The sequence below is a fragment of the Lithobates pipiens genome, unplaced genomic scaffold (assembly GCF_037356315.1).
Source record: "Lithobates pipiens isolate NorthernLeopardFrog02 unplaced genomic scaffold, aLitPip1_a1.2 Scaffold_19, whole genome shotgun sequence".
NCBI lineage: Eukaryota > Metazoa > Chordata > Amphibia > Anura > Ranidae > Lithobates > Lithobates pipiens.
In genome coordinates, this window is record NW_027507764.1 from 146,755,165 (window position 1) to 146,770,411 (window position 15,247).

The 15,247-nt window shown below is 41.4% G+C and overlaps 1 protein-coding gene across 1 annotated transcript in view; it reads right to left on the minus strand.

Annotated features, from left to right (window-relative positions):
* Positions 1-280: 280 nt before the first annotated feature.
* DAZL (deleted in azoospermia like) overlaps positions 281-15,247 on the minus strand; it is a 127,637-nt gene continuing 112,670 nt past the window's right edge. Inside the window, exon 11 of the mRNA XM_077491380.1 lies at positions 281-2,975. Coding sequence (XP_077347506.1) covers positions 2,907-2,975 — 69 coding nt within the window. The 3' untranslated portion in view covers positions 281-2,906. The remainder of the gene's footprint in view (positions 2,976-15,247) is intronic.

Here is a 15,247-nt window from a genome sequence, read left to right on the forward strand (position 1 = left end):
ATCCTGGACATCACTGGATCGAGAGGGGGCTCAGGTATTGGGGGGCTGTTGCATACAGAATGCATTAACATGAAAAACCTTCTGCCTTTACAACCACATTAACACCTGAGAGGTTTGAATCCTTCTCCATAATGTAAAACAAGTAGTTGTCCATGATCCGTTTGAGATCCCTGGGAGGCCCATCTTTAAATTCCTAGTTAAGTCCAGATTAGTTTCTCTTTGCTATGCAAGGCTGACAAAACACTTTCAGATCTCAGATTTAAAGACATTAAACAATGAGCCAAATTAGGTTTTCTTTATTATGTGGTCATACAAAGATGTTGGTTTCCAGTCAAATAATATCTAAAACAGTATTAAGAGAACAGGTTACAAGGAAATATTCTGACACATTTAAGGGATTTTTTTTAAATACTGCCAAGAGAGGTACATACAAAGTCACACTGTCATGATAGAATTAAACAGGATTCCAGATTTAAATAAAATCCACCAGCATTAGACTCCGGAATGATGTTGCAGCGCACCAGTTTTGGGTTTAAACTTTTACATAGTGAAGTGTCACGGATCACATAGCTGAATGACTAGTGAACAGTTTCCACTCAAAGAAATGTTAGGAAAGGAAGAAGCAGACATAGGTACGAGTGACATTTTTATTCAGACACAAACAAGTACTAAATGTATTCCAGATTTCACAAATTGATGCACTGCAGATGAAAATCAATTTCATCACCTAGTAAAACCAAGAAGCTGCAGGAAGTAGTAATATATGTTACTACATGAAGCCGCCAGTCATGTGTAGGATACCCCCTTTAAAGTAAACATGACAGTATAAAATATGTTAAAAGTCCACAGAACTACAGTGCAATAACTAGCACATCCTTAGATGGCATCCCAAGCAATCGATATGCTCCAAATCCTAGAATGCTGCATAATTTTGACATGTCGTCAAGTGTTCCCACTTTCTACCACACCATTCCCATTAACCAGTAAAACCAATGCACATGCATTAGGCAGTGGGTGATTGTGCAAAGCTATCAGATGTGCTGACATTAAATGCAACCAGAACACAGGGGAGGATATCAGGTATGTTTAGCCACTGGTAGATGCTTGCACAGTAGTGTCACATCCTGTATAATTTTATATTGTACTGACAAGTTAACTTGGAAGCTATGCCACACTGCAAAGAAAATCTAATGGTCAGTAAATTCTAATGCAGGAATGCAATTTCTTGTGCATTTATATTATTAATTGGGCAAGACTTAACCTTGCTGGCAGAAATTTAATTCCATAATTTTGAGGCAAATTGTAAAATATGCTCATGACAAGTCTTCAGGCTGAGCATAAAAATGTAACTTGTCCAATTTGCTTTCAAAAAAGTTTACGGAAATGCACTACTTTAAAATCCAATTAAAATCAACATAATTTGCAGCTACAATGTAGGAAATAAAATGCATGCCCTTGGAAAACATAGCCGGGATACTGAGGATTTGGTTCTGTAGTCACACTACTTCGTTTACAGCACACATTGCTCTTAATTCCAGGATCATGCATATATATTTAAAAAAATGGTCTTAAAAGCTCTATTACTAATGGAAATTTACCGGAAAACACTGCTAAAAGAAGGTAACTTACACACCGATGAGTCAAAATACACTTAAACCAATGTCACTACAAAGTGATGAAAGGCCGTGTTACCTCAGCAAAACGTAACACTGCCTGTGGAAGCACCTAACTTGCGCCAAAGGTGTTTACAAGCTAAGCAGGCGTTCTCAGCTCAGCATCAATAGTCAATACAAGCCCAAGAGATATTGTCTGAACTATAACTGTAGAATTTTACTTTCCATATTTGCTTGCTTTCAGCTATAGTTTTTCTATAGAAAACAAGCTGCCTCTTAGTTTCCATGGTATAGCAGAACCACTTTTCCACTGCATTGCTTTCGGTTTGACTTTTTCAGCTATCAGGAAACAGCCTATTACAGAATTTAGTATAAGTTTTGTATGCAGTGTGAGAAGAGTTTACTCATGTTGTAAGGGGCTTTTTAGCTGGAAAATAAAACTTGCAGCTGAAGTCAGACTGTTCCAGGATATCTAACAATTCTGGCAAGCCAATCATGTCTTAGAACCACAATATACATAGAACATTCAGAAATGTGAAATTTATGTCCGATGAAAACTAAGAGACGAAAAGGGTGAATATATGAAAAGTACTTATTACTATACATTCCTAACTAGCCATCACAAACCAAAAAAAGGTGAAATGAGTGCCTAAAATTAAACGCATGGGGTCATACAAGTGGAAGTGGATGCATAAAACACACTATGGAGACAATTACACAACTGAGAGGTATAAATAAGTGCAAACACATTTGTAGGGACAACATACAAGTGAATGGTAATAGGTGGGTGCCAAAAGCAAAACCCAAGGACAAAGCACACAGGGAGTGAAGATAAGCATCACACTATTAAGAGTGAAAAAGCACGGCAAAACAGTGAACACATACGTGTTTGGCTATGAAAAACAAGAACACATAAGAACATTTTTTACAACAGAACATGCTTAAGAAAAAAAAAAAACATTTGAAAACATTAAATGTGCCCTTTGCTTAAAATTGTGTAAAATGTGTAAAACAATGCAGAACCAACAGTTGAATGTTTATATCTAACAAAACCCAGAAACCCAAGGGTAGTGTTTTACAGTATACCACACTACGCCAACGTATTTTTAAGATGGATATACTTGAGGTAAAGGCATATTGCCAGTTGATGGTCCAAGCTCTGATTCATGATAGACTGGACAAATGTACGAACCAAAACTTGAGCTGGATGGTACTGTATGAAGAGCATTACTAACAAATCTTAGGAGGTAAACTACAAGTGCTACATTGTGAGCATTAGTGGTAGGTGCAGTTTTACAGTCCAGATTTCTCCATGGTGGGCCTAAACATGGCTCTTCTTCTAAACTGATGCACTCTTCTGTCCTTTAAAAAGAAAAAAATGCACATTAACTGACATACAAAAAAAAACCTCATTTAACACTGTTGAATAGATTGGGGTAGCGTTAGAACCTTTGTCAGAGTTTATTGAGGTTTGTGTCCCTGTTGGGAAGATTTCTCCTCAATTTACTTCCAGGTGAGGACACACAAGCCAGGGAGAAAGAACAAGGGTTGAATGATGCGGCTTATAACTGATATGTATTGTATATTACTTTTTAATTACCTGCATGTTTAATATATGCCAATATACAACTACCCATGTTGTGTAAATTAAAATGAACATGAGTATTCATTCCAATCATTTTGTTGTCTATAGCATATAAAATGCCACACCGAAATCTCCTGAGGAAGCTCTGCTGGGCGAAACATGTTGAGAGTGGTAGTGCCCGTTATAATATGCCCTTATAGAACTAGCGATTTGTGATATGGATGAAATTTTGTTCTCATGTTTTTATCTTTATAATAAAATATTAATTTTATATATTGAAGTGCATTTCAATCCCCACACTTAACACCTTAAAAGTCCTGAGGTTTATTATTCCCCCCCCCTTTTTTTTTGAACTTTTTCATATTGGGATGTGGTTAATTTAATTCCTCTGTCTTACTTTGAAAAATAGATTAAAACCTACCTCCAAATTTTTTCAAGAATTCTGATCTAGTTCAGTAGTCTGGATGGCTCGGGTGACATGACATGCCAGAATAGCATCTTGGGGGTACCCAGATAATTCCAATTGTACTGAAGGACAAACTGGTGATTCTCTCTCCCCCGCCCCCCCCATCGTTCTGTCCATGTGTTTTTTCTGCCATCTATAGGGGGGCTTTTCTGTGACGATTTAAGAATTGTTTCATGTTAGATTGATAACATGGGGTGAATGTTTATATTGCAAGTTAAAGCGTGCAATCCAGTGGCACAATATAGCAACTTTTCACATTTTCCGTATATCATTAAATCATTTTACTGCTCTGCCTACGTAAATCAATTGATGTCAGAGGATGCTGTGTGAGGGCCCAGACTAATGAACAGGATCAGAATTCTCAGAAAAAATATGAATACCAACTTTGAATTGTTCAATGGTGAATACCTTTGTATCAGCTGAAGTCAGCTGGGGTAGAGATAATATACTACACAATAAATAGCTGTGTATATGTACCCATAATAGGATTTTTATAACAGCTTACCTGTAAAATCCTTTTCTTGGAGTACATCACAGGACACAGAGCCACAGTAATTACTGAATGAGTTATATAGGCACCTTTAGGTGATGGGACACTTGCACACCCTAGACAGGACGTTTAGCTCCCTATATAACCCTCTCCCTTAATGGGAGTACCTCAGTTTTGTAGCAAAGCAATACACAAGTAATCAGAAAGAGGGGAGGGACCTCTGTCTCCTGTGATGTACTCCAAGGATTTTACAGGTAAGTTGTTATAAAAATCCTATTTACTTTGCGTACATCACAGAAAACACAGAGCCACAGTAATTAATGTATGGGAAGTCCCAGAGCAATACTGAGGGGAGGGGACACCAACAAAAGTAAGGTGCAATCAGACCTGAGGACCTATACTGCTGCCTGCAGCACACTGCGCCCAAAGGCGATATCCTGATAGAATCTGGTGAATGTATGGACCGAAGCCCAAGTTATGGCCTTGCAGATTTGAGCAATGGAGGCTTGGTGATGCACTGCCCACGAAGCACTAACACCCCTGGTGGAGTGCACTTTGATTTGAAAAAAGTGGACCTTTCCTCTTCAAACCATAAGCTTGAATAATTACTTGCAAAATCCATTTGGCAACAGTGGATTTCGATGCTGCCTATCCTTTCCTAGGACCTTCAGGCAACACAAACATCTGTTTTCCGAAACTGAGCAGTCGCCTTCAAATAGATTTTGACTGCTCTCACTACATCCAAAGGATGTAGTGACTTCTTTAGAACAGTGTTCTGGAAAAAAATTAAGGTAGAACAATATCCTGGTTTAAATGAAAACCTGAAACCACCTTCGGCAGAAAGCTAGGATGAGAGCGCATTACCACCTTATCCTTATGATTAAATACGGCTCTTTACAAGAAAAGAGCAGCCAATTCCGATACCCTTCTTGCAGAAGATATGGCAACCAGAAACCAACTTCCTTGTCAAAGGGATCAAGGGAGTGGAGTATGCCATATCGGCGCAAAAGGCTGTTTTTCGAAAACCGTGAAAAAGCAAATTCAAATCCCAAGGTTTTAAGGATGACCTTACCGGCGGATTAAGCCGTGTCACCCCCTGTATAAAAATATGAATGAGGAAATGCAAAGCGAGTGGTTGTTGGAACAATACTGATAAGGCCGAGACCTGGCCTTTGATGGTACTCAAGGCCAACCTTATTTCTAATCCTATTTGCAGAAAGCAAGGCTTCTACCTATAACATACTTTCTAGGATGCCAACCCCTGGACTCGCACCAGGAAACATATGCCTTCCAGACTAAATGACTCTGGAAGCTGGCTTCCTCGCATTAATCAAGGTAGATATCAATGAGCCTGAAAGCTCACAATTCTTCAGAATGTGGGTTTCAATAGCCAACCCGTTAAATTCAGCGTTTGTAAGGTAGGATGGAACACCGGTCTCTGCTACAGCAGGTCTGGACGTGGTGGTAGGTTCCATGGGGCCCCTATCGCCATCTTTACGATCTCTGCATACCAAAATCTTCTAGGCCATGCTGGGGCCACAAGAACCACAGACTTCCCTCCCTATTTGATCCTGCGAAGAAATCGTAGTAGTAGCAGCAGAATAGGAGGGAATAAATCAGTGGAAAAACTGATACCACGGGGTCACCAACACATCTGTTCCATATGCAAGTTGATGCCTTGTTCTTGACACAAAGTTGTCGATTTTATTGTTGCACCTGGACACAAACAGATCTACGTCCAGGTTCCCCATCTTTGCCATCTATCCAGGAAGATGTCGGGGTGAAGGGATCATTCCTCCGGGAACAACTGCTGGCGACTCAAGTAGTCTACCTGGCAAATCTCTAAACCTGGAACGAAGATTGTCGATACACGGCACATGCTTTTCTGCCCAAGTTAGGATATGGTTTACCTCTCCCTGGGCTGCGTGATTTCTGGTGCCCCCTTGGTGATTGATATAAGCCACTGCTGTGACATAGTCGGATTGAATCCTGACAGTACAATTCCACAACCTGAATGTCCAGGCCCTTAGGGCTAGGCGTGCTGCCCAAATCTCTAGAATGTTGATGGCCAAGGTCCTTTCAGTTCTGGACCATTTCCCTTGGACAGTTGCCTCTTCCAGGACTGCTCCTCAACCTGAAAGGCTGGCAGCTGTTACCACCTTTCAGGTAACCGGTACGAAGGGTTTCCCCTTCTGCAGACTTTTGGACATCCTTCACCAACTGAGGCTCTGGCACACCTTTGGCGACAGATTCATTCGAAAATCTAGCACTTGGACCCTCTTGCTCCAGGTATAAAGGATACTGTTTTGCAGCAGTTTTGAATGAGACTGAGCATAGGGAACTGCTTTGAATGAGGCCACCATCTTTCCCAACAAACTCATGCAAAGGCGAAGTAGGACCCTTCTTTGCTCTGACCACCTGAACCAGCTTCTTTATGGAACTGATCTTGCCTGGGGTAAAAAAACACCCTCTTCTGGACTGTATCTATAACCAGACCCAAGAAATTCTTAGATTTCTTAATAGTTTTACAGAAGATCTCTATAAGTTGAGGACCCAACCTAAGAATTCCAGGTAGCCGATTGTGGTGACCATGCTTTGGTCTAAGCGGGCTGCTGACCAGTCTACCAAGAGCAGGTAATCTAGGTATGCTACAATTATTATACCTTGAGTCCTTAAACTGGCCAGCGAAAGAGCCAGAAGTTTTGTAAACACCCGAGGTGCAGTAGCTAGACCGAAAGGCAAGGCTACAAACTAAGTGACGTTTTTCTACTTCAAAATGCAGATATTTTTGATGAGCAGAAAAAATGGATACATGCAGATATGCATCCCCGATGTCGACTGATGCCAGAAGTTGTCCTTCTAGGATGGAGACAACAGATTGGATTGATTCCATGTGAAAAATAGTGGATATTCAGGAATCGGTTTAGATCCTTGAGAACCAGAATGGGTCTGACATCCCCATTTGGTTATGGCACCATGAAAAGGTTTGAAAAAATAAAAACTCAAACCCTGCTTTATCACAGGGACCACCAAGATTCCTTTTTGAGACAAGTCGGTCTAATGCTTGAAAAAGACGTTTCTCTGGATCTTTGGACATTTGCCCTGAGGAAAACCAGGAGATGGGAAATGTCAGAACTCTAGTTTGTAACCTAGAGCTATTATGGAGACCACCCATCTGTCTCAAAACTCCTCCTGCCTAGACCCTTGAGAACTGCAAATGTCTTCCCCCCACTTGAGCAAGCGGGGGCGCCCCTTCATAAGAGGCTTTAGCGTTCTGTCTTGTAGGTTTCTTCCCTCGACTCCCTGGAGGCTGATGCCCACGGCACTGTATAAAGAGCCCATTTAAAAGGATGTTTTACTCCTTTTCTTAACTGGCAAAAGGGTACCTTTCCCCATTTCCAAACAGCCTTCCACCATGGAAAAGAAAACTAGCCAGGTGCTATTTGCATGGTGCTTTGGCTGACCACTTTTCAACCATAAGGTTTTACGGATATGCCCTAACCCAAGTATAAAGTGAGGTTTGCAGAATAGAAACTCCGATTGCACCAATTGCTAAACATAAAGCCCCTGGCAGCTTGGCTAAATCCTGGGCCTGCTGTTCAGGGAAAAAACTTTAGCAACTGTCTCAAATGGTCTCTCAGGGATTGACATACCCAAATTGCTGCCACTGCAGGTTGAGCAACAACCTGCCAAAGAACAAAGGTTTACCAGGAATTCCAATTTTTTATCAGATTGATTCCTAAGAATTTGAGCATTGTAAACTGGACAAGTCAAACTTATTTACAGAGGCTATAGCAGCGTCAATTGCTGGTATAACCCACCTCTTAGTAAATTTCTTCTTCCATAGGATAAAGTGTTGGAAACTTTTTAGGAGAGAAAAAATGCTTATCTAGGTGATCCCACTCAGAATACATAAGCTTTTCCAGAAATTAACAGGAAAGGCACACAAGTTTGAGGAGGCTTTAGTGAACCCAAACTTGTAAATGTGGAGTGGACCATTTCAGTAAGATTGCACCAGCAATTTCTCAGCTTTTAAAGCTGAAGGTCCTTTCCCAGCGGATCCCTCAGAAGAGGAGTCATCAGCCTCTTCAGTGTCCCCTGAAGGGGAGATTATTCCCCCCCCCCCCCCCACTGTTCCTCTGAGGGTCCTGGTGGTAGAAGGGGACCTAATGTAGTTTCTTCCATTCTGAAAATGCAATTAAAAACGCTAACCTTTCCTCTAATCCAATCATGGCTGAGGAGAAAACATCCTCCCTAATAGACAAGGGCTGAAATGTCGGAAGCAATTGTAACCTGACGACCCTGGCGGCTCACTGACCAACCTTCCTAGGTCCTCCAGGGGGATGGTGTTGCAGAGGGATGATCCTTAGAGCCTGAGGGTGAACCCTTTGAGCCCTTGTTTTATGGAGTACTTGTAATACCCCTTCTGACCATAGTGCTAAGCACAAATGCGGAGGTACTGCCAAAAATGCACCGATTGCTGAGCAAATAGTCCAGCAACTGCCGCTATTAATACTCAGCCTGATGCCAAGTAAACGTGTCCTGCGAATGCCTAAGTTACCAACACTCACATGCCCCCATCTGCTGTGTCCCTCCGTTAGCTGAATGCACCTGCAAAACGTGCATTTTACACAGCCCCACATTTGTGAACGTCTGAGGCACGTCAATGCTGCGCCCCCCTCTTTTTTTTTTTTTTAAAAAGGACTGCTTTCCCACATGAGCAGGGCTGTGATACGACCAGATTGGCATACCGCCGACTGACCCCTGCTACCTTGGCCTCCTAGAGAGAAGATGAGGGAATTCTACAAGAAAAAGCTCTCCTTTCCAACATCTTACCTGAGGCTTGGGCTGGAAGCGTGCTGCTTGTAAATGACAGAGCAAGACTGACAAGCATGGAATTAGGTACGTGCTCTTGACAGCCCCCGGTGGCGACTTTAGGCATGACATTTAACTTAACGTAGAAAACCCATAAGAATTCGAAAATTCCTTAGGAATCTCCACTTACCTTATCCAGCTGCAGGGTTCTGTGGTAATTCAGACAGACCCAATCTTCACTCACGGTGGGCTCCATTTAAAAAAACCTTCAGGGACTGGGGCTCCACACCCCTGGACCCGTAAAGCACCCCACCAGGAACATATGGCTGAAAAAAAACCAAGCACTGAATCCCAGGGTCAAGCTCTCTAAAAAGAAGCGTTATAGGCAAAACCTTGTTTTTTGACACGAGGCCCAGGTACCATTCAATTGGGCCTGAAAAGACACTTTTAATGGATCCGGTTGCATATCTGGCCCCAGCAAAGGAATATTCCAGTGTAGCTCAGCTCAGCACATCTTTACTCGTGACCAACACCTAAGACACTGGCGGAAAAACTGAGGTAATCCCATTAAGGGGAGGGGTTATATAGGGAGCCAAAACATCCTGTCTAGTGTTTTTAGATCTTTTTGTCAGATGTTACTATGGTATACTAAAGTATAATTATAAGCATTTCATAAGAGTCAAAGGCTTTTATTGACAATTACATTAAGCACTTGCCGACCGCCTTCCGCATATATACTGTGGCAAGCTGGCTCGACTGGGCAAATTGATGTACCTGTACATTGGTCTATGCATGTGGTACTTGCGGGCACCCCCACAGTTCTGGCGGACTCTATGTCTGCCGGCCACCCGCAATCACAGTGAAGAGGCAAAATGGTGATGCCAATGTAAACAAGGTGGATTCCTGTTCTGACAGGGGAGGAGAGATATCCGCTGTTCCTTGTGATCAGGAACAGTGATCTCTCTACTCTGTCAGTTCATCCCTCTGACCGTTAGAAACACCACCCTAAGGAACATTTAACCCCTTGATCGTCCCGTTAAACCCCTACCTGCCAGAGCCATTTATACAGTAACCAGTACGTTTTTTATAGAACTGATCGCTGTATTGTCACTGGTCACCAAAAGGTGTTACTTGGGGTCACATTTGTCTGCCACAATCACGCTAAAAATCGCCAATACCCGCCATTACTAGTAAAGACAATAGAAAAAAAAAAAGTCCCTAAATCTTTCCCCTATTTTTTAGAAACAAACGTTTGCGCAAACCAATCAGTATACGCCTATTGCAATTTTTTTTTAATCAAAAATATGTAGCAGAATACATATTGGCCTAAACCAGGGGTGTCCACATTTTTTTTAAAGAATGCCAGATTTGATGACGTGAACATGCGTGAGGGCTGACCATTTTGCCTGACAATCGTCACTGCGGTCGTGCAGTGTTAGCTTGTTGTAAGTGCTATTGTTTGACTGGTAGTGTCTCTTGACATTAAATTCCTTATAAACAGCCAGTCTTTTGGCATATCAAACAGCGATTCTGTATTTCAGTGAAGTAATATTCCACTTTCCCCGTCCTGAAAGCGGCAGCCCTCAATGTCAACTTCCCTGCTCTTATTTACAGTAGCCATTTTAGAAACTGACCAGAAGGGGAAGGGATCATGTGAGCACAGAGGTTATGGTCTACATGTGCTCATCTGATACACTGCCCAACAAGAATTCTCTTGCCTTTGTGGCTGTGTGTGCTGAAGACAGCGCAGGGAGAAGGAACGCAAATTCCGGGACGTCCGAGAGATCGCGAAAACACAGACTGAGGACATGCAGTTAAACCGGAACACGGCCGCAACATGCCTGGCCTAAACAGATGAATAAATTAATTTTTTAAATATGTATTATAGGTATATTTTTTTTTCTTCAAAATTGTCAGTTTATAGCGCAGAAAAAAAAACGTAGGAGGTGATCAAATACCACAAAAAAAGGTCTATTTGTGGGGAAGAAAGGACATCAATTTTGTTTGGGTACAACATCGCATGACCGCGCAACTGTCAGTTAAAGTGGCGCTGCGCCGAATCACAAAAAATGGCCTGGTCATTAAGGTGGTAAATCCTTCTGGGGCTGAAGTGGTTAAAGTGATTGTAAACAATCACCTTTTAAAACAACCCAGTTTAAAACTAAAATGAAAGACAAAACATTTGTGTATAGATATAAAACATCATAACTTTTTCCCCTTTACAAGTGATCACATACCCTCTGTTCTCAGCTGCATAAGAGCTGGGGGAGGAACAGTACACAGAGCTTCCCAGTAAATAGCTGTGCAGGAAGGAAGGGCTAGGACAAGTCTGATCATTGAAGGAGAGCAGGCTGAATTCCCAGCAGAGCTAGAGAATGGACCATGCCGTGTTCTCCTGCTTAGTGTGGTCAGTTTTTCATAGAAAAGCAATGGGACTAGCAGGAACACCAGGGATTTCACACAAAGGAAGCAATACAAAGAACAGAATATTTTTTCATACAAGTACATGGTACAGCAGGCACATATCAGGAATATGAAAGGCTAGGGTAATACTAAGTTTATGCATAGTAAATATTTGCAGTGTTGACCCTTCTTTTTCAGGACCTCTGCAATTCGCCCTGGCGTGCTGTCAAACTTCTGGGCCACATCCTGGCAGTCCATTCTTGCATAATCAATGTTTGGCATTTGTGTGTTTTGTTCACCCACCTCTTGAGGATTGACCACAATTTCTAAATAGGATTAAGGGCTGGGGAGTTCCCTGGCCATGGACTCAAAATGTTGATGTTTTGTTCCCCAAGCCACTTAGTTATTGCTTTTGCCTTATGGCAAGGTGCTCTGTCATGCTGGAAAAGGGATTGTTCGTCACCAAACTGTTCTTGGATGGTTGGGAGAAGTTGCTCTGAGGATGCTTTTGTACTATTCTTTATTCATTGCTGTGTTCTTAGGGAAAATAGTGAATGAGCCCACTCCCTTGGTTGAGAAGCAACCCCACACACAAATGGTCTCAGTATACTTTACTGTTGGCATGACAAGACTGATAGCGCTCACCTTCTCTTGGCAAGGTTTTTTCCGGATGCCTCAAAAAATGGTAAATGGTATTCAGAGAAATTACTTTACCCCAGTCCTCAGCAGTCCAATCCCTGTACCTTTTGCAGAACATCAGTCTGTACCTTAAGAGAAATGGCTTATTTGCCACCAGGCCATGCTCCTAAATTCTTCCCCTCACTGTGCATGCAGATGCACTCACAACTGCCTGCTGCCATTCCTGAGCAAGCTCTGCAATGCTGGAGCCCAGATCCCACAGCAAAATCAATTCTAGGAGACAGTGCTGGCTTCTGCTGGACTTTCTTGGGCACCCTGAAGCCTTCGTAGCAACATTTGACTAGGGCTGAAACAACAAATTGATTAATCGACAACTAATCGATTATGAAATTAATCGATTACTATTTTCATAATCGATTAAATGGCCAGTAACATAATGGGGTTAAAAAAAAAACTAAAATGAGCCCTTTATAGTACAAAAATAGCAAATTGCTACTGTAAATATTACTTTCACAGTTCTACAGTTAAAAAAATGTACCCCTTACAGTAGTGATTATCTTTTTGTTGTAGTATAAAGGGCTACTTTTAGTTTTCTTTTTTCTAACCCCATTATGTTACTAAACGTCTTAGACCTGGTTCACATCTATGTTTTTTTTTAGGTGCTTTTTGCAGAAACGCACTACAGTTCATTTACATGGTTTCCTATGGGACACGTTCACATCTGTGCTTTTTTCAGCCGCTGCGTATTTGGAAAGGGTCAGGGACTTTTTTGGTTAAATAATATACATCAATGGAGAAGCTGCAGAAAAGCATGTAATGGGTTTTGCAGCAATTTGTGTTTTTTAATCTGCCCAACAACAAATTGGCCAAAAAAAAAAAAAAAATCAAATCACAGCAAAATCACACACGCAAAAATCAAAACGCACAGCAAAAAGCACTGCAGAAACAGATCAAACTACACACCGAGCCTTATGCTGGCTATACTGATCAATTTTCAGACAAAAAAAAAATCTTTGTACATTCACTGAATGAAAGAATGTTGTTTTCACTTGTTTTTAACATTCTGTTTTTAAAATTAATGTAATTTCTGAACGAAAACCACATATACTGTCTGCAAATTCCTTTCACCAAGCAGTTTTCTATTTCCAAATTTTCCCATCACTGCGGTTGAAAATGAACATCGATTTGACCCCCACTAACGATTAGAAAATCGAACAAACGTTTTTAAAATTAAATTTTTTTTGAGGGAAGATCTCCTCTAATAGTATATCTCTTCTGTCTGTTGTTCTCAGAGTGGATCAGAGACTTTGCTCTCTAACCATATAGTTGGTTACTTATATTTACCACTGCATAGAGACGTTTAATAATAAAAAAAATTTTTAACGTTACATATTAACTAAATTACACATCACACTTTTTTTATCAAGGTTATTAACCGATGAATCGATTAATCGAAACAATAATCGGGCAACTAATCGATTATGAAAATAATCGTTAGTTGCAGCCCTACATTTGACCCTCTCTCCTTGAAGATCAGAGAAAATGGTTGATTTAGGGGCAATTTTAGTAGCAGCAATATCCTGCCTTTACCTGTGAATTCCTTTTTGTGCAAAGTAATGACAGCACGTTTCCTTGCAGGTAACTATAACAAACATGTTATACTTACCTGTTCTGTATAGCAGTTTTGCATAGAGCAGCCCAGAGCCTCCTCTTCTCTGGACCCTCTTCAGCTCTCCTGGTCCCTCCCTCCTAACGCCCCCACAGCAAGCACCTTGCTATGGGGGGCACCCGAGCTGCAGCTCTGTCCATTCAGACAAGGAGCCCTGGTTAGGCCCTGCCCCCCTCTCCTCATTGACAGCAACTGGGAGCCAATGATACCATGCTGCTGTCTCAAGCCAATGAGGATAGTCCCAGGCAGCCAAGGTTCTCATGTAACATTGTTGGATAGAGATGGGCCCAGGTATTAGGGGGGCTGCCGCACACAGAAAGATTTTTACCTTAATGCATAGAATAGGATATTAAAGCAAAAAATAGTTTTCAAAATTGACTTTTTTTGTTTATAGCGCAAAAAATGAAAACCAGAGGTGATCAAATACCACCAAAAGAAAGCTCTATTTGAGGGGAAAAGAGGTCAAATTTGTTTGGGTACAGCCTTGGACAACTGCTCAATTGTCAGTTAAAGCGACGCACGGTGCCATATCGCAAAAAAAGAAAAAGAAAAAAAAAAGGCCTGTCATTAGGGGGGGGGGGGCAAATCCTTCCGGGACTGAAGTGGTTAGTCTACTCAAACATTGATAATAGTGTTGCAACATGGTTTGAACATTCATTAATACTTCACTAGTACAAGGAAAAAATGATAGTATTGCTCCCTAATAGACATGATTATAGTATAAAAACAAACATTTGAAATACATGATAAAAACCCATAGCGATTGCAATCCAATTAAGAGCTACGCATTTCATGAAAAATCACTTCAAGAACAGGTGTAATCTGTATAGCTACAAAAAAATAATAAAATGTTCATAATATATATATATATATATATGATGTGCAACAATGTATCTAAATGATGATAACCAAATGTGTCAAAAGAAACTATGTTAGGGCAAAATCCTTTGCTGGCTTTACTTACAAGTCAACTATAACTCTTACTACGTGGTATTTAGGATCTCATAGAAATGTTGTCGTCCCTCCCCCTGCCCCAAGAATTGTGTGAGCAATAACTGTTCAAGTCGAGTAGTGGTGTGAGGGCTGCAGGAAGATCTCCATCGAGGGGTCAACTGGTAACTCAGCTAGCCATTCATATAACATTCTATAAGAATAGTTATTAGTAAGTAAACAATAATATTCCAAGTATAATTGTCAATGTAACTCATTTAAATTGGCTGCTAATTTATGGACAGACAGGGTTCCTGTAATTGTCCACTTCCGGGAACTGCTGTGTGTTCCAGCTGCCCTCTCCTTCCTCCACGCTCTATTATGGAGGTCAAGGCAGGTTGTGGTTGCAACGCATCGGCGCCATGCTATCCATGACGTCACTTTGGTGGCATTGATGAGTCGACACATGTTTGAATATCGCCGTTCACTCCATGGGGGAGCTTCCTGTTGGCGCCAAACATCTGATCACCAATTGCCGATCAGGTGATGAAGCACTCACAAATGCCTGAGTGATGCTGGGAATCATTCCTGTGCATGTTTGAGGGGACATATGCTTACCTCCCTATGAGAGGACTGC